This window comes from Antrostomus carolinensis, unplaced genomic scaffold, assembly GCF_000700745.2.
Source record: "Antrostomus carolinensis isolate BGI_N321 unplaced genomic scaffold, ASM70074v2 scaffold10433, whole genome shotgun sequence".
NCBI lineage: Eukaryota > Metazoa > Chordata > Aves > Caprimulgiformes > Caprimulgidae > Antrostomus > Antrostomus carolinensis.
In genome coordinates, this window is record NW_010304461.1 from 31476 (window position 1) to 54345 (window position 22870).

General features: G+C 37.2%; 1 protein-coding gene across 1 annotated transcript in view; it reads left to right on the plus strand.

Annotated features, from left to right (window-relative positions):
- ARHGAP10 (Rho GTPase activating protein 10) overlaps nucleotides 1-22870 on the plus strand; it is a gene marked incomplete at both ends in the record, with an annotated part of 84736 nt that overhangs the window by 26579 nt on the left and 35287 nt on the right. Inside the window, 7 exons of the mRNA XM_010164457.1 lie at nucleotides 2142-2271; nucleotides 3950-4056; nucleotides 5760-5854; nucleotides 9544-9625; nucleotides 10627-10669; nucleotides 11783-11848; nucleotides 18167-18241. Of these exons, the coding sequence (XP_010162759.1) occupies nucleotides 2142-2271; nucleotides 3950-4056; nucleotides 5760-5854; nucleotides 9544-9625; nucleotides 10627-10669; nucleotides 11783-11848; nucleotides 18167-18241 (598 nt within the window). The remainder of the gene's footprint in view (nucleotides 1-2141; nucleotides 2272-3949; nucleotides 4057-5759; nucleotides 5855-9543; nucleotides 9626-10626; nucleotides 10670-11782; nucleotides 11849-18166; nucleotides 18242-22870) is intronic.

The following is a 22870-nucleotide window of genomic DNA, read 5'->3' on the forward strand; positions in this document are numbered from 1 at the left end:
AGACTTCCATCACAGAAGTGAGTGCTTCTGGAGGAAATTTCAGGACAGATTTGCTGCTTTTCTCTACTTAGTTTAACAGAATGAGGAGCAGCACGGAGCTGCAGTGCGTAGATGGGAACTGATGCAGGACGAGCAAGAAATGAAATGTGAGAGGGAAGCTATGATACAGTTTTGAAGAGCTAGATTTCAGATTACAGATGGAAAAGAGGCAGTGAAGTGGTCTGAAGAAGTGAGGAGCAATAAGAAAGCAAGCTAATCTCAGCAGCTGCATTTTCAATTGAATGAATGGTATTGTATAGTGTGCCCCAGGATATCCAAGAGAGATTGAACATTACAGCTCAAGTTTTATGAATAGATAGAAAGAATGACCTGGATTTCAAGCAACTGTAGGGAGAAAAGAGGCAAGGCTTAACAGCTGTCTGAGGTAAGAGGACAATAGAAGGAAGCATCCGAAGAGATCATGAGAGGACATGGCATGTTCTCAACTATGTTGAAGAGGAACAAAACATCCAGTAGGAAAAATGAACTAGAGCTTGGCTGTGGTACAGCTGAGCTGCTATCAGAACACTGGATTGACATGTTAGAAATTAAAGGGTACAAGATTCAGTACAGAGAGCCTAGCTGGATATGGAGAGTGCTCTGAGAGTTGCCAGCATAGCTGTAGTAATTTCCTTCTTTTTCATTGAGGTCATCTTTACTTTGAAAATTATGCTGTGGATTTCGTCTGCACACCCTGGCCCAGACCCTGCCTTCCCCTCACTCCCCCCAAAAATGGAAGAAAAAAACCCCAAAACCAAGAAACCCCAAACAAACAAAACGAAAAAACCCCAACCCAAACCCTATCCTTGTAGCTCCAGCAGTTCAGAGCAGTTGTTTTGCCTGGAGGTAAGAAGGCAGTTGTTCTTAGTCATCACCTAAAGGATATCTTCAGCTTTCCTCCATAAAACATACGGATATGGGCGGCTGCTCTGACCAGCTTGCATGGACTGTGTTTCTGCCTGTGAATAAACTCCTTCCAAGCATAAATCTGGAATTTGCATGTACAAATGGCCAGTCAGGAGAATAGTGTTAACTGTCTGTGTACGAGAATGGATACTTGTTTATATTCATGATACATTTGTCAGTGTGTGCAGCTGTATGCTTGTCCTGGGGGAAAAAATAAAATAGATAAGGCGGCATTTTCAGAAGTCCCATCTGTCTTCAGAAAAATAAAGGTGCTCTCAAAAAGCAACAAGACACATAAGCACACATCTGGTAGTATTTGCTTTCCTCAAAACACATGTTCCAACTGAGGAAAATACTAGCTTGGAATTTAAATATATATTTTTCAGTTTGTGCAATTTGGGCAAGTGTCTATGTGGAGAAAACTAGGTATTACCATGATTGTTTTGGTTTTGTTATTTGCTCATTGGTCAATTGTCAGTGTTTTTTAGACCAAACTAAAGAGTTTCTTGTGTCAGGTGTGAGCTGCTCTGTTATTTTATGTAGTTCTATTGTATAATTTGTGAATAGTGTGGTTACTTTCTGATTGTTTTTACTAATATTCTAATAAATATTTCTCTTGTGGCTACTTGCAAACTTTGGAATGAGTGACATTCAGGAATAATAATCAACTGGACTTTGTGTTTTGTTGTTGTTTTTCGGTTTTGTTCTTTTCTGCTTGTGTGTGATCAAAACATTTGGCGTGTGTATAGTCTCAACGTTTATACATTATTGGTGACCTTTCTGTCACTTTTTCTCAACCACAGAAAATCCTTTCCTGACAACTAGTAGGAATCTCATGAATTAAGCCAATTATCTGTAGTAATGTTTTTCTAAGGAAACTTAAATATTCAAATCCAAAGTAATTTTGCACTTAGTATTTCACTTCTTTTTAAACAGGTCAGCACATTGTTTTAGAAATCTGCTCTGGCAATCTTTGTGTGCTTTCCACAGTTACAACAGCTAATACGTAAACCATGCTTCAATTTTGAAGAATATAAAAAAACTTGAAGAGTAAATGTATATGAAAATTGTGCACTGGTGCTCCTAAGATGGCCTGAATCATTCTGACATTTCATAAAGAATTATTACAACTCCTGTCTCCCAGGAATTCTTTCTTCCAGTCTCTCTACTAATGGGTTTTTGCCTTACTGTTTTAGACACGAAATCGTTTTGAAGGAACAAGGTCAGAGGTAGAGGAGCTCATGAACAAGATCAGAAGAAATCCGCAGGAACATAAAAGAGCAAATCACTTCACGATGGAAGGCTATCTCTACGTTCAGGAAAAAAGTAAGGTGTATTTTTGTATTCCTGTAGTGCCCATATTATGCATACAGGCTAGTCTTATTTCTAAAGGTAGCATGAAGATGCAAAGAATTTACATTTTATTTAAACAGTCATCTGAGTAAATGTTCAAAGTCTCTAATAGCATTGTTACCGTGGCTCATAAAAAGAACATGGTGCTGAAAGTGTGACAGTTCTTACCAAAGGTGACTGAATGTGGGGAAGTTTATTTGGCCAAAGGACACATTTCATGTTATTTTTAGTCCCTTACTAATGACCTCCCTTAGAACTGTCAAACATTTGTTGTCAGACAACAGCATGAGTTGTCAAATTAGCCTCTGAAAACTGGGCTAGTTTAGTGTGATGAAATTGACTGTCATTTCCTTGGTTCAGTGATATGCTTCCATTACCTAATTGTGATCACAGGATCAAATAAAGCAGGCTACGCGCTAGGTAGCTATTGTCGAAAAACTTGCTGTGAAGGTACATATCACACAAATCACCCAGTCAATACTTGGAACAATTATAAATCTTTCTCAATCGAGTAAAAAAGACAAATAAGATGCAGAGCTCTTACTGCTCAAGGAATGACAATTAACTTTTTTAAAAAAACCCACATTTTGCATAAATAATATTTTTTAGATGTGTACCCTTATAGAAAGTTTGTTTACTTATTCTGCTGAGAGATTTTACCTTTATGATATTTAATTGATTACTGTTTATGTAAAGACTTCTGTAAAATGTTTCACAAATTGAAGACTGTACAACATTCTTGATGGAAACATTGGTATTACAGCATTCAGAAACTAGTTTGAAGAGAACTAGCAGTAAAAAATAAGAAAAAAATGTATTCTGTGAGGTCACTTCACCAGTCTTGGTCATCATGAGCTTCAGAATCAGCTGAAAGGATTCAGAAGAGGTGGGTATGCCTGAATCTGAGTTAGGGAGGAGCAGGGCAGTGAGACCTTGCAGGTTAGGAGCTGTGAAATCGTCCGTCAGCTTGAGCCTCTCGTGAAGGACTTTCCTGATACTCTGGGGCAGGGTGCCTTCAAAAGAGAAGATTCCTTTGCAGACCATTTTTTAAAAAAGTAAATTAATAGAAGTGAGGAGATACAGAGGGTCAGAATCCAAGTTTTAACAGGTAACATTATGGTGTAACTCTCAATAATACTGTATGCAATAGGCTGGGCTCTTAAGTAAGTGTATTCTATGTAGGGTGTGCAGCGATGAATAGGAGTAGGTTTTGGAGTCAACAAATGTTGTCAGACCTTAATCAGTAGGTAATGTAGAGCTTGCAAGACAGATGCATTAATCTGCAGTTATTTAGCTTCAACTTACCAAGTGTAAAACTAGGTTTCCATGTTCTGCTTAAATGAAGTTTCCAAGGGATATTTATTTTTTAGGCAAAAATTATTTTGTCTGTAGTAGTGTGACAGATACATTAATAATTCTCTCAATTTGTCATTAAGCATAAATGTGAAATTCTACATAGATCAGTTTTTAGATAGTAAGCACTGGTTAACATTTGTTTTACTTTGTATAATGTTCTTAATTCTTACCTTTGTTTTAAATAGTGCATTATTAGGAATTAAGCAGGACTCATAAGTATCATTTAGGAAAGCAGGAGAAGAAAACGTACAAAGTGGAAAAAGTACCTACTATTTAATGCTTCTGTTTTATGTAGGACCTGCTCCCTTTGGTTCCAGCTGGGTGAAGCACTATTGCATGTATCGAAAAGAGACAAAGAAGTTCACCATGATTCCATTTGAACACAGATCAGGAGGGAAAGTCGTAAGTATATTTTTATATTCTGCTCTTATACTTGCCCTGTGTCAAGGTTAGGGGATGTGTCAGATAAAATGTGTCAAGTACTTTCCCTCTGTACCCCCTTGCCCCGTTTTTTCTTCCTTCTTTGTGCAATTCAGTCTGCCATTTAAGGACATTAAGTAAAGCAACAGATGGATTGTAGATAAGAATTCTGCCAACTTTTAAGTTGCTTCCTTTGAAAAGGCCAGAGAACATGGTACAGATTACATGCAGAGTTTCACCATTGAGAAACTAGTTTATCCATGAGGCATTTAACTTGTTAAAGTATAAATCAGGAAAATATAATAGACTTAGATAATTTTTTTTTTTTTTGTTACACGCTGCAGTCAGATTTTTCTTTCAGAGGTGTAAGTACTACAAGAGGGACTAGAAAAGAGGATTCTAATAGGAATATAATTTGTACTGACAACTGAATGTAATTTCAGATATCTTTGATAGCATCTGAAATATTCAAGACCCAAGACTGTTGATCTTAAAATGGCTTTAATTCTTATTGAAATAGTTGGGAATTGAGGACACTCAGCACCTTCTGAGATAATGCATTAAATGAATGCATTAATATGGATGAAATGCATTTTGTTGCAAGGAAAAAGGATATCTGAAGCTGGGAAATAATGCTTGAATCAATATTCCTGTAAATGCAGCACTCTGCCGTATCTTCAAATTTGGTTAGAAAATCACGTTGTTGGAATTTCATCAGGGCATTATATCCCATTAGTTTGAGCAGAGGGAAGATGGTTTTCATTGTTTTGAGGGCTGTGTGAATTTGAATATATTCAATTGAATTTGAATACATTCAAATATATTGAATTTGGAAGAATCTTTCAGAAGCTCTAGAATACCCACCCTACTGAAAATTAGTGGCATTTGGCTTCCTTAATCATTTCAGTACTCCTCTGATTTTTTTTTATCCCAACTTACTTATTACTTGTAGTAAGCCATTATAGTTAATATAATACGTGTGTAAGCATTTGGCATTTTAAAACACTTATGAAGCAATTTTTTGTATTAAAAGATCTTCCACTTTGAAACCTACTATGCGATTAATCCTTCAGTGACAACCTCCTGTGCCTGGAGATGTTGAATAAGACAAGAAATCATTAAAATGTACAGTTAATCCTTATTAAATCCAGTACAACTGATGCAGCATTCACAGAAAAGTTTATTTGATTTTTGAATACTTAAGGGTAAAATAGGATCCTAGTGTTGGTTGGTCTTGAAGAAAGAACTGTTTTTGTAAGATTACAGTTAGAAAAGAAGACTTACTTTGTTACTGTAGCAATAGCCTTTACTACGGAAGTTGCTGTGACTGACATAAAATGGGAGAAGTCTCTTAGACTCTTTGTGTGCTTATATTGTAATGCTCAGAATCTTAATAGCAGGTTTTTTTTGTTAGTTTAAATGACTGTGGTACTGTGTCATGCTGTAAAGTACCAGCTAAAATGGACTCAATATTTTTGCATTTATGTCCTGTGAATGACCATGGAACTTATGTGCTATTGTCAGAGACCTGAATGGCAACCACGAGCAAACTCTTCTGCAAGTGTCAGTTTTCAGTGTAGCTTTTGCCATTATTTTAATGTAAATTTACTTTACTGGGTTTGTATAGCTGGCTTACTGAAGCTTTCAGTTGCTAGATTAAGCATATAAAACCTTTATTTTCACAGGGTGATGAGGAGCTCTTTGTCCTTACATACTGTACCAAAAGAAATACAGATACTATAGACAGGCGATTCTGTTTTGACATAGAAGCTTCAGACAGGTAAGCTCGTGAAACACACCAGGGAGGACTCTAGGTAGTCATTAGCATTACTGTGATATTACTGCTGTGTTTTCTTCTAATTTTTTTCAATGCGTGTTCAGACCGGCAATGGGAAATAGTCACTGGAGGAGCAGGCAAGCGCTGCCGTGGCTCACTGGATTTTTACCTCAGTTCTGTGTAGTAGAAGCAAGGAGGATCTCAAATGAAATGCAGACATTGTCTGAGCTTACATAAAAGAAAAGCATAGAAAAAAATTAGAGAAACTACTATGAATTAATATTACTGTAGTGATGAAACGTGGCTTAAATTGAAGTACATATAGCTATAGTGAAAGGCTACGATCACAGTAATAATTCATACAGTCATCACCATATTGTATGACAAGCCTGCTTTCCAAAATGACATGTTGCTGAGGGTTTATGCTGGCTTCTCAGATTCATAAGATGGTCATTGGGATTTTGAGGCTTTTTGTGGCTGGTGTAATCATCTTGAGCATTGTTACCACTGCCATGTTGAAACATCACTATTTTGTGACTTTGTTTTGAAAGAGAAGAGCTGCTTATTTATTTTGCTAAAAGGATCTTAAAATATGACAAATACTGCTTTTTGTCAGCATTATAGTATTCATTTATGATGGTGAGAGAGTCCACCTTAATAGGGTTCTGCAAATAAGTACAGCTGTGGTAATGCCATGGTCTTTTGATGCAGACTGTATCTGCAGAACAGGATCATATCAAGCATTAAATGCTAGATATAAATTAGTGCACTGTCGCTGAGTTTTTGCATCTGTCCTTTCTGAGCTTTTTTAACCAATACATTTGCTCCTTACTTAAACCAATTTATTACATTCAAATTTATCAGGTAGTAGGCCTTCAAGTTTTATGGGTTTCTGTTTTTTTTTCTGATCAAATTCGTAGTGCCCCTTCACTTTAAATGCAGCGTAGCAAATGCTGTTGGGCCCCTCTGTCCTATGAATGCTAGTGGTCTGCAAATATGTCTGTGACAAGGATCATATGCACAGTCTTAGAGGCTGTGCCTTGCTTGTGTGGCCAGTCAGCCTGGTCTGCCTGAGGCATGCCTGTTTGTGTAACAAGCAATGGGTAAAGGAATGCCAAACTACCACTGCATCTGAGAAATTCCAGCTCACGTGGCAGATGACAAGATAGTCATTTGCGGCTCAGGTAGCATTTGTCACAAGTCTACAGCATAGTTTGAACTTTAATTTTTGATTCAAGGTGGATGTGGGTTAACTGTTCTAACGCTGTCCCAACAGTAGGAAAGGGAGAAAGAATTTAAACTCTTGACATCAGCTCCTCTTGTGTCAGCGTATTGGTCAATATGAATAACAGATTTCAAACTGAGTCTGGTAAAGTTGCTAAGAAAGTTCCATGAGAAATGTCAGTTTGCCCCCCTCTGTGTGTCATCTCTGCTCAACAGGGTATCTGGAGTTTGAACAGAGATGGATGGAGAGCTGTGTTTCCTGGATCTTGCAAAACATTTTTTCATTCTCTTCTCTGGTAAAAGTGGGAAAAGTCTAATCCATCTTTCTGTCTGGATATAATAGACACAACTGGTCCACTGTGACCTTGATTTCAGACATTTTTCTTTTAATAATACATGTGTGTAGTACTGAGGTGTTCCCATGGAGATTAGTTCTGTGCTGCAGGCCATTAGCTTGTTTCCTTGGTATCAGTTCAGGGCACACTTACCCCTCAGCTTGTCCAAGTTAAAAAATAACATACAGATTGACGGCTGGTCATGGGGTTTCCTTAGTTCCTGTGCTGCGGAAGGAGGCAAGATGGTAAAATTTTAGGAAGGACTTTTCAGCCTTGTTCATGACTTCAGCATAGTTTGGAGCTAGCTGAATATTTATGGATTTTTCTTTTAAAAAGAAAACAGAGATGATTCTTTTCTCTTTAAATTCTGATACCTATGACTATAAGCTCTGAGGGTGCCAAGATCCTGTCTAAATCTCTAGAAAGTGATATTTTTTCTGTTTCTAGTACTCTATCATGTTTAGTTGGAGGTGGCTAATGGCAGAGAGATTTAAATCTTACAGGAGAAAGCAGAGGTCTTTTGGGGTAGGAAAAAGACTTTCTATTGATAAAGAGCATTATCCTTCTGAAATACTACTTAGATTTTAATTTTACCAATACAGAACAAGGAGGAGGGAAGGCTTTGTCTCTTGACTTTTATTTGAAGGCAAATAAATAATGTTTCATGCAGCATATACTGGGTTTGATATATTGCATCTGGGTGATACTATTTGATACTTTGATAGTTACAATTTTAATGAAAAGAAGGAAAGTTTGCCCTACATAAAAGTAACTAATTTGGTTGTAGTTTTAACTAGTAAAAGAAAGTAGATAAGAAAAAACCAAAGCAGCATGTGTTTTTTTTAGTTAATTGGATAATTACTTAGGATACTTTTTTCTACTGAGTGATTAAGTTTGTTTGCATGTTTATGATGGTTGCAGCTCTGCACTGCTAGCAGACCAGTTTGCATTGAAAAAAGCTGGTATGGCTTGAGAAGCTGCTTTACTTACTGTTATTGCTAATACCAAGATTATGTCTTGTTTTAATCATAAAAGTTATTAGTTGCAGAAACTAAGGCTTCCCTCACCCACTCTGAGCTCAGTGCCTGTCACTGAGAAAGATACAATTTTTATGGCTTAATAGTCTTCTTGCTTTAACTAATCCAAAGAGAATGACTTGCTTGATTGCTGCCATTTTCCAAAGTTACAGTTGGGTCTCCTGAGTTTAGGCTGGTTGGCTAGAGGATGTGTGTGTGCCTTGTCCTCACATGTTGACTGAAAAGAGATTTTGAGCAGGAGGTATTTGTACTTACAGCGTTTAATGCTGCAGTTAAATTGTGTGGCTTGATGAAATTTATGGCAAGGTGAAAACGAACTAGAAATTTCTCTAGATGTGAAAATATGAAGATGGTGTGTAGACAGTTACAGTTTTATGTAAAAGTGGGATTTGTGCTGGTTTTCTCTGTGCTGTTGTTTTTAGACAATATCTCCCCCTGCAGCTATTTTGCTACTTGAAAATAGATTTAATACAAAAGAAGGAGAGAATGTTATGAATTAATTCTCTATTTCTATCCATCTCTATATAATGAGATTTACAAATTTGCCAAAAGTATTGGCAGGCTGAATATGATGATTTTTTTTCTTTTAATTGGCCGGCGAATAATTACCCAAATAACCTGTTCTGCTTTTTATTCTCCTTGCTTTGTACACTATGCCGAACCACACAATTACTCTTTTTAGCTTCCTATTATATAAATACAAAAGTAGATTTATGTTTGTCTCTGTTCACTAATCCTTATGTCCCACAGTTGTCCATCCTTGCTTTTTTAGGGAAGTCATAATAGTGGAATTTTGTAATGAGATACGGCATCAAGACTTGATTATTTTTTCTAAGATATTTACTGAAAAGCTATAGTCATTGTTGCTGCTGCTCTAAGACTACACATCAAATACGGTGACAAAAGCCATTTTTATGCCACAGCACAGCAACACAAAAGCAAGTCTATTTAGAATTCAGAAAATTAATCAGTAATTAAACAAAAAAACCCAATCCTGACTTTTAGGACAATGGGCTTTGGCTTGTAGTTGGAAGTAGAATTTGACAAGACTTTTAGTTGCGGGTGAATACAGTTTGTGTGGTTGGTACATTTGCAGACCTGGAGTTCCTGTGACCATGCAGGCATTTTCTGAGGAAGATAGGAAGCTGTGGATGGAAGCCTTGGATGGAAAAGAAGCTGTAAGCATATATATATATATTTTTTAATATTAATTTATAGTGTAATGGAGAAATTCTCTCACCCCCTGCTTCCTGATACCATTTATACTTCAACAAACTGGGATTATGTAGTTTGCAAAATGACAGAGTCAATGAAGGAAGAATAAAAGTGAAATAAAAGTCAGGACAGATGAGTAAAGTAAAGCTGAGCACAGATAACTGCTAATGCTGATAAGAGATATTTTTCATTATAATGACAATATTGATTTATATAAATGGTTTCCCATCACAATCATGATATTGGCATTCTAGAAAATGTCTAGTATAAGCATGTCCGCTTAGCCTTATGCTGGCATACTGTATTCCAATGGCAAGACTTGTATGAGTTAGTTATGTGGTATTATTGTTATTATATTAAAAAAACCCCAAAACCTAGATCAAAAAAATCCCTGTCAAAGGGAATGAGACTGTACTTGAATTTGCTTACCTTCTGGTTCACATCAGGAAATGAGTCTGAACTGCAGAACTGAAACACACTGCAGATTATTCTTACAGTCATAAGTATTATATTGGTCTTGTTGGCCAAAAATTATAATAGAGTTTTCTTGTCAATGACACAACCACGCATCTGTCCCCAGTAATAGGTTAGAGGAGATTTTAGCAGTAGGTTTTATTGACATCATTGTAAAAAACTTGAACTGTGGGAAATTAACCTGCAGAGAAACCTAGGAACCTGGAGGATGTAAATCACATTTAATTTCAGTGGCTATAACTAACATTGTTCTGCTTCCTAAGGAACTGTATTTGTTGAGACTTTTTAAAAAATGTCACTCCTTAAAAAGTAAAAATTTGTGAGAGGCCACGGACCTCTGATCCTACTGTTAGAGCTGTTGTAGTTAAAGGTGTTCTAGCTGTAGCCAGCTGTATTTGTGCCTACTGGGCATTAAGATGATGAGTGTCTTGTTTCCAGTTTCATATAAGTCTTTATAAAAATTTCCGTCTTTTTGCTCTTTTTGCATTAGCTGTTCGTCAATTTGAATAGAGCAAATGCAAAACAAGAGGCAAGTAAGTATTTGAATTACTATTAAAGCTGATGTTTGTTAACATTTTACAGTTGAGAAAGGCAAGTTTTTTCTAATTCATACTTGACATTGACTCAAAAAAGGTTAATTTGTGTGTAAATGCATCACCATATCTTAATCCAGATTGTGTGTACACATCTGTTATTATGCATAAATATGGTTTTAAAAGCAATCACAGCTGAACATAAAGGTCAGCAAAAAACCTGAATGCATGTATTTAAAATGTGAACCATAATATGGAAGTACAAGAGATGGCTTTCTTTAAATGACATTAACTTTCTTCTGTTAGCAAAGCATATGAGCGAAAAGTTATCCTTGCATTGTCAGGCAATTTGTGCTTGCTTTTAAAAAATAAATATTAAATTGTTAGTTAAAACTGGATCCTAGTGTTATTAGTAGAAGTTTTTCCACAGATTTTTATTTTCATGTTGCAAGATGAGGTCCCTAGGAGCAAGGAGACCAGATGTTTGGGGGAAGGGCAGTTTTACAATATAAGCTTTTAAATGAAGTTTTGATGTGAAGAAAAAGAATAAGATAGGAACAACAAAGGAATGCTGTATCTCAGCTGTTGTCCTGTTAATGCATCTGCTTTTACGTAGTCAGATCATTAACTGCTGTGAAATGATATACATGTGTCCTGTATCTTTAGTGTGGGAATTTCTTTGGCTTAGGGTAGGACTCAGTAAAAGCCCTGCTGTTGATGATTATGTTTTTTCATCGTAAGTGCTTCCTTGTCCCATTTGGTTAACTCTCTCAGATGTTGTCGATGTTGCAGTAAGTACTGTTAAATTCCATTTTGCATCTGCCAACATATGTATCTAATCAGAGATCCCATTCTTCAAAGGCTGCTGCTGTGAACAGATTCAGTGAAGCCACTACCACCAGAATGAGTCTTTACTTAGGCTAGGCAGGGTTGTGAAGGAGAAAAGGGGAATTACTCCAGAAAAGTGATGAAGTATTCCGGAATATTCCAGAATATTTACAGTTTTGCCTGAGAAGTACTAGCTATGTGATTAAGTCCAGCCTTATTTTTCAGTAAAAGACATAATAATAGTGCTTTAAAACTTTTCAAACTTTTTTTTTTTTTTCCTTCTAGGTGCACAATTGGATAAGATAGGGTTTACCATCATCAAAAAGTGCATCAATGCTGTTGAAATACGAGGTAATGATCAACCCAACCAGTTTGAAGGGAGTGGTGCAGCTGGTCTGCTCTTCGAAGAAGGCCAGTATGATCCAGTCTCCTGTAGTTGTCTGGGAAAGACTTAACATGGTAGATATTACACTGATTACACTGAACAGGGCAGGAGCAGGAGCTTCCTTCTGGCCAGTCTCTGCCTTTTATGTATGGCTTTCCCTCAAGAAAAGTGTTTTCAAAAAGTTCTCAGAAGGGGTAGTAGCATCTCTCTTGACAAAGGAAGCCAATGTTTGTGTGCAACAGCTGAGAAAAAAAAAACTGTGTCTTGTAGGCAATTCCTGTACTTTTGCTTTGCTGTTGGATCAAACTAAATGTAATATTTATTTTGTGGACCTTGAATGGAGGTTTTCTGTTTAGTCACTTAAGACAGAAGAAGAGGAGCTGAGCAGGCAAGTGAATAACAAAATATATTGAAGTACATCTGATGGAGTTAGTCTTACACCGGAGCCAAGGGTGCTGGGCAGACTTAGCATTCTATGTGCTTCTTTCTGTACCTTCAAAATTGGAGTCAGCTGAGAAAGGTCAGAATGCAGACAGTATTCAAGAGGTAGTTGGGATTATGATTGTGGAGAGGCTCTGTGTCACAGACCCTGTGTAATTTGTGCACTGGATAATACCAGCTTTTGATATTGCTGCCGTGTGAGGAGACAACAGTCCTTGTATGGACACACTGAAATGTGAGGTGACCAGCCACTCTGAGACTCACTGCATTGTATATTGTGTATCATATTGTATAGAGATTTATGATTTTCCAAGAATTGTATATTTTTTTCTAATGATCTAGCGTTGCACAGGGCAGAATATTTATATCTTGGTATCACAGTCCAGCTTAAATAAGACAGCTGAACAGAAGAATGGGTTGGTCACGCTTCTTGACAATGCAGGGTCTTAAAAGCATCGTCTTCCATATATGCACTTACTATACAGTATTATTAGTAAGACTGAGCAGCCTTTGTGATATTGAGAATTTATCATTTAAACAGCAAGAAGTGTCAGAAATCCTTTTTCTCTTGCACTTTTTTGTATCAGTCTTGTCTGATGCATTAACGATGTTATTCCAGGTTAGGCCATATTCTATCTGGTGTTATTTTTGTTCATTTTGTTCTTCTGAATATTTTTTAAATAAGGCTTGCCTGTCTCATTACTTTAAAAAATTCAGTTACTGGCATTTACAATCTGAATATTTCAGCTGGGAAACACTGCAGATGAAGCTGGCATCCTACAGATAAGTTGCCTTCACTACAAAGCCATGCTTTAATATAGAATGGATCTTTTTGCACTGGATGAGGCAGATTTGATGAAAAGGGTAGCATGTGGTCATGTAATGAAAAGCTGGTTTTGGTCTACAGCACAGTGGCTGGTTACCTTAGAATGCCTTATGAATCATGCTTACTGTAAGCAGTATGGAGTACAGTAATATTTTGATTTATTATCTATAGGTGTTTTCAAATAGCTTTCTTCAAATATTCTTTTTTTTCCTTTCTTTCTTTGATGCCCTGCAAGGAAAGAAGAACATAACTGTGGAAAAAGTGTGACCACGTTCTTCATGAAGTGGCTATTTGGAAAACTGATTTAGATATGGGGTTTCTTCTCGTGGCTGTGGGTGGATGGGTAGTCTCTTCTTTATGCTTTGATTTAAGGGCATGTAAGAAGGTGCAAAATACATGTGTAACCCCATCTAATATTCTTGTTCAAGACAGATTATAAGCTTGCATAGATTAGAAGCATGTCTCCCCGTAGTGGGATCTTCCCTGAAGCATACTTGGAAGAGAATTAAAATTGCTAAAGTTAGCTGCAGTATTTCCTGTCTTTGGAGACCTTGCAGCTTCACTAACCCTTGTACACAGCCTTTGTAAGACCTGCAGTCAACAGAGTGCTTTGTGGTAATTGCTACCAATGAAAATTACTTTTATCTATTAATTCTGTTCTGAGGAGTACTTAAGAAAAAAAAAATCAGTATTCAATAAATATTTATTTTCCCAGGATTTCAAGAATGGGTTTAGATGAGATACTACCTTCTAAGAGCTCAGCAGTCCCCCTAGGCCTGTTTCAATGAACTTGATTTGTCATTGCATTTCAAGCAGTTGTTGATGATTTTCTGTTTATCAATACTGAATTTAACATAAACTGCATTAAAAAAAAAAAAAGCTGAACAGACAAAATCCTGACTTCATCCATGAGACTAACTGAACCATTCCTGAAGGATCAGTTTCTGTTTTCTGCAGAACCTGCAGGACCTTCTGCTGATGTCTGCCAAGCTAAATAAATGGAGGGCCAGGAGGACAGTTAGTTGTTTGCCTCAGAAGGGTTTGGCCAAATAGTTATATGATGAAGAAAATGCATCTTTCAGGCTGCAGATTTTAACAACCCATACTTGTTCTTAAAACAATTGCTACTTGATTATTTAACTTTAATGATAACACATCAAAGGCAAGTTATGTTCAGCAGAAGAAAACAGGACAGATGCCTCTTCAGAGACTGTGCTTGTATGCCATGTTTTTATCTCTTTTAATCATAATGGGTGTGAGGTTGGCGTGGGTGGAAAGAGAGGACAGTCTAGTGTGGGTGGAAACTGAGAATAGTCTTGTCATGTCATAGCAGAAAAAGTCTGGTATTCAGAGAGAGAGGAGCTTAACAGAGATATTGAACATAAACTTGTCAATGGCTGGATAATTTTTTCTCAGTTATGTTCCCTTTTATAAAGCCAAGAAGGAAATTATTTGCTCTGAACGAATAGAAGAATCAAAGGCAGTGTCTTGGTTAAAATGCATGTAAGCTTCTGATTCAGCATTGCCTTATAAGAATTTTGCTGTGCTTTACCTGGTAGGAGATGCTGAGGCATCAAGATATGCAGCCTGTCTCTCACATACTGAGCATGATGCTGGTTGGCAATGCACCTGTGTTTTGTCTCTTGAGAGACCATTTTGGGGTTCTGTTTGGAGTAATTTAATTATAATTCTGTACTGAGAATAATAAAACAGGGTAAAAGTTCATAAAAACATCAAAGAGCTGTTTGCTCCAGTAGTAAAGACTGTGAGCAAGTAGTTGGTTGTACCTTCTGTGAGGAGGTGGTAGGTAAGTGTTTGCCAGAGTAGCGTTTGTCTTGATTTTAGAAGTGCCGGAGCTGCTAATCTGAGCTGCAGAGGGAGATGGCAGCATTGAGCTGTCTGTCCTGTCTGACTGCTCATGAGAAAGAAAGAAAAGATGGTGAGGAAGAAGTAAAAAACCTAAGAAAAAAAAAAAGTCTGGTGTTACCTTGAATTTAGAGTGTCACTTGTATGGCTGTTTGTGTACTATGGAGTTTGACATAAAAAGTTGTATTTGCAGTCTGTATTATTAGGCTGTGTCAGCCACATGTACAGAGCCAGCTGCAGGGTAAACTTGCCTCCATACCTTGCTTACAGTAGTATAAATTACTATTTTACTTACTTAAAATACCTTATTTTTCCAAGCATGTTTCACAAATTGTCTACCTGTGCCAAATTCCAGTATCAGACAGCCAAACTTCTTGAGATAATGTAAATATGAAGGAAATTATGCTATGGGGCTTTACCACTCCGAGTTGCCGATAGTGACTGGTTGAGCCAGCAGACACTGTGTCTGAACCCTTCAACATTTTAGTCAGTGGTAAGCTATTCGTTGCAGTGAGTCATCTCGTCAATTGTGTTCTGTAAATGCCAAGCATTATCAGTTTTTGAAAGTGTTTAAGATGGGAAAAATGCAGATTAAATCAGAAATAATACTGTTTCAAACCAGGTTTGTATATTTTAAATAAATCATAATTTAAAGTTATGTTTAAAGGTATCATTTAAAATTATGTTGAAATATTAATTCCTCTTTGCACTTCTTGATGTCTGCTAGCAATTAGCTGTGCTTTTTTCAGGTTGATGAATTTGAAACTGATCAATTATCTGATAATTACTATCACAGACTCATGATTATTGCTGGAAGATTGTCTTAGTTTCAGTGCTGCACGTCTGTTTTAATATTGAGCAGTAGTTTCTGTGGTTTGACCTTAATTATTTTTAAGCCTGTAAATGTATGTTTGGGGTCAGCACAGTTTTGTTCTCCCTAGTTTTAATGTTAGAATCACAGGAAGTCACAAAACAACTTCTGAGATAAGCAAAAGCGGAGCTGTGATTGACTGTGACAGTATTTCTTTAGGTATTTAGCTTCTTGCATATGACGCAGAATGCCTGTTCTGTTGTACTAAAAGTAATGGCGGACATTGTATAAAAAAAGGGTGATGCATTTTAGCAGAGCATTAACAAGCTTGGTGTTACTTTTGTACCAGAATTTTCCTGAACACCTCTGAGAAATGTGAAGTAAAAAAAGAATTGCTCCTCTCAGGATGGATTCCTAGTGCTTCCTTGTTTGGAGTGATTTTTTTTAAATTTTATTTTATTTTTTGGTGTTGGCAGTCTTTAAATGGTATGTAGCATGCTGTCACACTTGCTCTGGAGATCATTGGAAAGCTTACTTGGTTGGGTTTATAGCTTTTGAGAAGAATAGTTTTGTGGCCACATAGCTGTTTTTTGCAGTTCTTTCTTTTGCACACAGCTTAATTGTGAGCGTATTCTAGAGCTGTGATTTTTTGATGACCACAGATGAAATACTGAAGATCTGACTTATTCTGTTAGTTTGAGCCGGCTCAGAACATGACGTCTAGCTTAAGACTTAGCATCATTACAGTGGTGCCTGCATCCTGGGGAAAGAAAAGGGCCAGTTTTGCCCAGGTGGAGCAACCGAGAGAAGTAGCAGCTGCTGCCATAGCCCGTCAGATCCCTGAGGATGGAGAAGTGCTAACAGGAGCTGTTAAGCAGGCTCTCAAAGATCTGGGATGGCTGAGAAGGCTGCAGACTGTGTGAGGAAAGGAGGGGTTGAGAGAAGCGGGGAAGGATTATAGCAAGGCTAGGCAGGAGGAGGAGGAAGTAGAAAATGCAAAGTTCTCTCCACCATATTGAGAATTATTGCTGTGTATTATGGCTGTGTCTGAGAGCAATTCATTAAAAGGCTAATGATTTTTACATACTTGATCTAATATTTATTTGAGAAGAAACTTTTTCTCATATGACTGGTTTTCATTTTCCTTCTCTGGGTTGGAATGGTTTGGTATTGAAATTGGGAATTCTCCATAAGTCTTCCTTTGTTGAAGGATATTTTATAGAAGGGTATCACATAATCTGTTATTTGAAAAGATTTCTTTGGAAGAGAAGCACAGGTATTTTGTGGCATTTCTACTCTTCCAGGCCAATGTGAATATAGAGGTAGAGTATGGTGGTGTTTGTAGATGGCTGCCTGTTATGTGGCCTCTCAAACATCTGTGTCAGCTTCAGGACTGTAATATTTTACCTCCCACTATATGGGCTCTGAAACAATACAGCAGACAAAGACGTACCTTCTTTTGCACTTTTCCTTTCCTGTTCTTTCTCTCCTTCCTCTTTTCCTTCAATTTATATTCATAGTTTTACTTCCCTGGGAATAAAACTGGGTGTGGTAAAGGAAGGCAAAAGCAGGGAAAGAAAAAAGGTAGAGAAGTGACTATGTGTGAGAGGATGGAAGGGCACAGAGAAATGACAGAAAAGCGGTCCAGTATCCACATGAAATGAGAGTAGGGGATTGAAAATATTATGCTGGTTATGGCTACTCTATTCATCTGAAGCAAAACCAGGAATACTGATTTCAGGAACCTGTGGTGGTGCCTCTGGACATAACTAGTATACGGACCACAGTGGGTTGGAATGAAGCCTCGTATCTTAAATGAAAAGCATTTACAAACTTGAAAAATCATTGGTTTTGAGGACTGGGAAAAGGCTCAAGTTTTTCTTTATTTTGTCCAAACTCTTTTTGTCAGCCATGTATTTGGAAAAAAGCAAAATTGCATTTATTAAAGAAATTTTAATTTAGCATTTGTTGGTTCAGTTCTTGTGTTATTAGAATATGGATGCTGATGTATCCAAAATGTCATTTAAAAAAAAATCTGAAAACAGTGATTTTTTTTTTTTTTTCAAGCAAAGCTTTGTCCCTGTTTGCTTCTACTCCCAGTTTCTCAAGTGGAATCGAGGTACATGAAACCTTTATCAAAACGTAACATGAACTTGTCTTGAAAGTACAGAAATAAAGGATCCTTGCAATACTTTATTTATAATGTTGTTCTCATGACTGTTTTAATACTGTGTGGTCTGTTTGCCTTTGAGGAGAATTTGTTGCTCTGGGTAAAGTTTTAATGCTAAATATGATCTTCTGCCTCTTTTTTTTTTTTTTCCTTCTTCTTTTGCATATTAGGTATAAATGACCAAGGCTTGTACAGAGTTGTGGGGGTGAGTTCAAAGGTCCAGAGACTTCTGAGTTTGTTGATGGGTATGCCACTATTTTACAATATTTTTTTTTTCAATATTTTATTTCTTGTTTTACTGTCAGTATTTAAAAGCATCTGCCTGTAGTTGTTCTTTGTATGGGCCAAATCTAGTTTGCTTTGGTCCATGCAAACAATCCCCATATCATTGTAAATTCCCTTGGTTTAACAAGACCAAGATTGGTTGGTTTGAATAAACTTAAGAGAACTGCTATGCAACATGTAGGAGCAAATCATGGGCTTTGTGCAAGGTAAATGTAAGTGGGATTAAAGCAGCCTAAGTTGAAGGGTCTGATCAGAAAATTCAAATTACCAAATTCAAGAATGTTTGAAGCTTATTGCTTCATTGTTTGAAGTTTCCACCTCTCTTCTCCCTTGTCTAAGGTGTACAGGTGCCCATGCGTGTCTTTAGTTAATCACTGTGCAAAATAGGACATGTAGTTTAAGCCTACTGGCAAAGAGCTGTTTGGTTTAAGAGGAAGAATATGATATATGTTTTAATAATAACTATGTGCCAAGGCGGAAGACAGATGGAGAAAGGATTTGTTTTTATAAACTTAGTAGTATAGCTCTTATATGTGGGTAACATCTTAAGACTTTCTTATATCTAGTTAGCCATGTGTAGCTTTTGAGATTTTTTTGATTCATAAAATTATTCTCTGAAACTTTTTTCCTCCTTTTCTTTCTGGAAATATTGATGCATCTTTAATCCCAGTGACTGTTGTTCTCTTGCCACTCTGCTACCTTGAGGGGGAAGGGAGAAAAAAAAAAAAAAAAATAGTATTGGCACCTGGATGAAATCCCTCATCTGCCTGATATCTCTCACCAAAGTAGTAGCCATGACTGCAAGATGTGCTGTGTTTCCCAGTTTCTTGTCCTGAGCACTGACAGTACATGCAGTTAGACAAGACCACTGGGATTAGTTCGTTTTTATAGAGCTTCCAAACCTGTCACTTGACGGCAAAGGTCTGATTCTCAGGGATTCATTGGTATGCAAAGAAGCTTGTTTGCAGTTTGCACCAGGCTCTTCTCCAGAACCATGCATGCTCCATCTGTGCTGATAACACAGTGTTCTTTGGCACTGCAAACTGGAGGAAGCCAGAAAGTGAATTCATTTCATTACCCCAGACATTATGTGAATGACAAAGCGCTTTTATATTATATGCTGCTGTCAGTTCAGTGCCACCTGTAAGACTTTTTCTTTTCCTGCCTTTATTTTTTCAAACAGGCTGTCTCTTCAGAAATGATAAGACATCAGGCTTGAGGACCTGCATGTCATATCAATCTGTCATAATGACCTTGCTAAATATTAATTTTTGATATCTTACTTTAATCAATATTAACAGCACCCTGACGTTCTCCACTAGTGCACATAAACCTTCCTGTATCTCTAAAGTATTGTACCAAAAGACTCTTTTTGGAAATATGAACTGGGATTAATAAAAATGACTGATTTATAACAGATTCTCATCGTTGTTTATCTGTGTTGGAGTTAGCCTCAATAAAAAATAACCATTTTTAGCCATTGACCATAAGAAGAATGACGTGTTATCACTCAGAGGGTCTCGATTAAATGCATTTGATATCGTAAGATATTTTTCAGTTTTGTACTTACTGCCTTAGCTTGGGCGTGCAGGTCTGGCAGGCAAGTTTTCCTTTTTGCCATTAGTGGTATCCAGATTAAATAGACTTGGGTTGCAAGTGGTTCAGTAGCAGCTGGAAGAGTTTACTGGGGATTCCAGCATCTGCTTTTAGTTATTTTTTAAAATTAGAAACATTTTTTGTCATTCCCAAGATTCATATATTTATTTGAAGTAGGAAGAATACAGTGCTATCGAGATGAGTCAAATACTGACCAGAAAAAAGTTAGGGTACAAGAAGGTGTTATTTTTCTGATGATTTGTTGAAAGCGATTCTATCTGCTCTTTATCTGTCTGTCCTCAGAGAAGAATAAAAAGGGGTTTTTTTGTTATACATCAGTACAGAGAATTTAAAATGACTGATTAATCTTTAATCCTTTGTCTCTGGGTATACTCTTAGATACCCTTTTATATGAAAGACCTTTTCAGAATCATAAAAACCTCATATTAGCTTTCTCTATTTTAAAATGTTTGATAAGATTTCAAAGTATTTTAAGCTGCCTATCATTGACCATGAGATTCACAATCTTCAAGGCCCAAAGTGCGTAAAAAGTCTTCCAGATGGTAGCCAGGGACAGAATAGCATGTAGTTTTGTCTCTTTTTCAGAATATTTTCTATAAAAATTGTGAAACTACATTAAGAGTCAAGAGAGTATGAAAAGACCAATACATGCTTTTCTAATAGTATGAATGCACAGATTTTCATCTTTAATGGAAAATCTATTGAAACTGAGTCTTCTGTAAAATGAGACTCAGCAATTAAATATACAATTCTATTTTAGGGAAAAAACCCCTAATTTTGCAATTAACTTAGTCCTTGAAGTTACCTGTAACTAGCATTGTGCTACAGTGATCTGTTTTGCAGCACTAATCTTCTGTTAAGTGAGACATTTGGTAAGGAAAAACGGGGATCTGTTACAAGCGATTCCGAGTGCATTGTCAGCCCTCAGTCAGGAGGGTCAGTTCTCTAAATGTGTCAGTGACCAATTCCTGTTCCATCTATGATTCCTTATAGATCTAATGTGGCTCATTCCATACAAGCTGCCTCCACAGGTTTCATACAAACTACTACATAGGTCAGCTTTCATACAGACCCTTGCTTGTGCTGAAGTGACCGCTAAGGACTTGGAGTTTCTACTAATGAGTTCAGTTTTGATTTCTGATGCTGCCTGGTGTGAAAAATGCCAGACATTACATGTTGTAGGAGGAAACTTTCAGGTACCTTTTCAAAACCAGCAGGTTTCAAAACAATTACATTGAATTCCTTATTATTTTATATGCAATAAATGACAGTATGCATACACTTCTACAGTGGGAATCACAGAATGGTTTGGGTTGGAAAGGACCTTAAAGATCATCCAGTTCCAACCCCCCTGAAGGTGTCCATCAGCAGGGACACCTTCCACTAGACCAGGTTGCTCAAAGCTTCATCCAACCTGGCCTTGAATGCTTCCAGGGAGGGGGCAGCCACAGCTTCTCTGGGCAGCCTGTTCCAGTGTCTGACAATATTGTGTATGAAAGCGCAGAGAGTCTCCTCCTAACCTAGTATAGTGAACTGGACTGTTTTTCCAAACTGTAGCTCCCTTATTGTCAGAAAGATTTGCATAAAATGTAGAGCTGATCTGTCAAAAGCTGTTCCATAAATGTGCACGGTTATTTTTATATGCGGAAAGTTGCCGTTCAGTGCACAGTGGCTGCTATGTGAACAAGTAGGATGAAACTAGTGGAGTCATTTTTGAAATCCTGGTTTCAAAACTGAACTGAAGTTTCAGTTCATATAATGGTCTGGGATGTTTGCAGTAGAGGGAAAAATGGAGTGGGAATATATATGGGTTGGTGAGGCACAGAGCTGTGGAGGGCAACTGTCAAACCAAAAGTGACAAAAGTCTTTAAGTCTTGATGGCTTTTACAGTCAAACTAAAGATTGTTTGAGGTTGGTAGCAGGGCCAAATTTTAATGTATATTTCAGCAATAGCTTTTATTTTTAATTTTAAGAGGTTCGCTTTGGAATTCAATTGCTTGTTATTTTCCTCCACAAATTCCTCAACAAATTTCACATAACTGAGTGTATCCTTTGACTGTAAAGGAGGTTGATTGTGAAGCAGTTATTTAAAAGCTGGGTATTACATAGTGGTTTAGTAACAAATTCCCCATAGGTTTCACTAGTTTCTGATGTGGTGGCAGTTTTTATTTAATTAATTCAGTAGAAAGGTTTTCTTCTCAAAAAAGAGAATTTGAACACAGAACCAGCTACCATACTAAAAAGAGGGAAAAAGAAACGTTTTCCTGAGACAATCTTGAGTATTTTGGATGGTGATTGGCTAGAAATGATTTGGTAGAAAATGTTATCTGACTTACATTTTAAAATGAGATTTAAATAATTGATATAATGAGGGAGAATATTCAGTTACAGAAATAATTGCTTGGCACAGCCTTTAGAACAGAATTATTTAGTCTCAGTAAAAGGACTGCACCTTTAATCAGGGATCCTAATTTGATTTTTTTAATATGTCTGTCATTTGTCTGACAAGCAAAGTAACAAATGAATTCTGAATTGTATGAACTGGTCAACACGTAATCTGTGTCAGCTACTGCTGTAGTTTGCTGTAGTGACTGACAGAAACACGTAGCAGTAATAAGAACAGACGCTCAAGCACTTGAAGTTACCAAATACATTTGGCTCGTTTTGCCATATACTTGGAATCATAGAATCACAGAATGGTCTGGGTTGGAAGGGATCTTAAAGCTCATCTAGTTCCAACCCCCCTGCCATCAGCAGGGACACCTTCCACTAGACCAGGTTGCTCAAAGCCTCATCCAACCTGGCCTTGAACACTTCCAGGGAGGGGGCAGCCACAGCTTCTCTGGGCAACCTGTTCCAGTGTCTGACCACCCTCACAGTGAAGAATTTCTTCCTAATATCTAATCTAAACCTACCCTCTTTCAGCTTAAAGCCATTACCCCTTGGTCTATCACTACCTGCCTCTGTAAAAA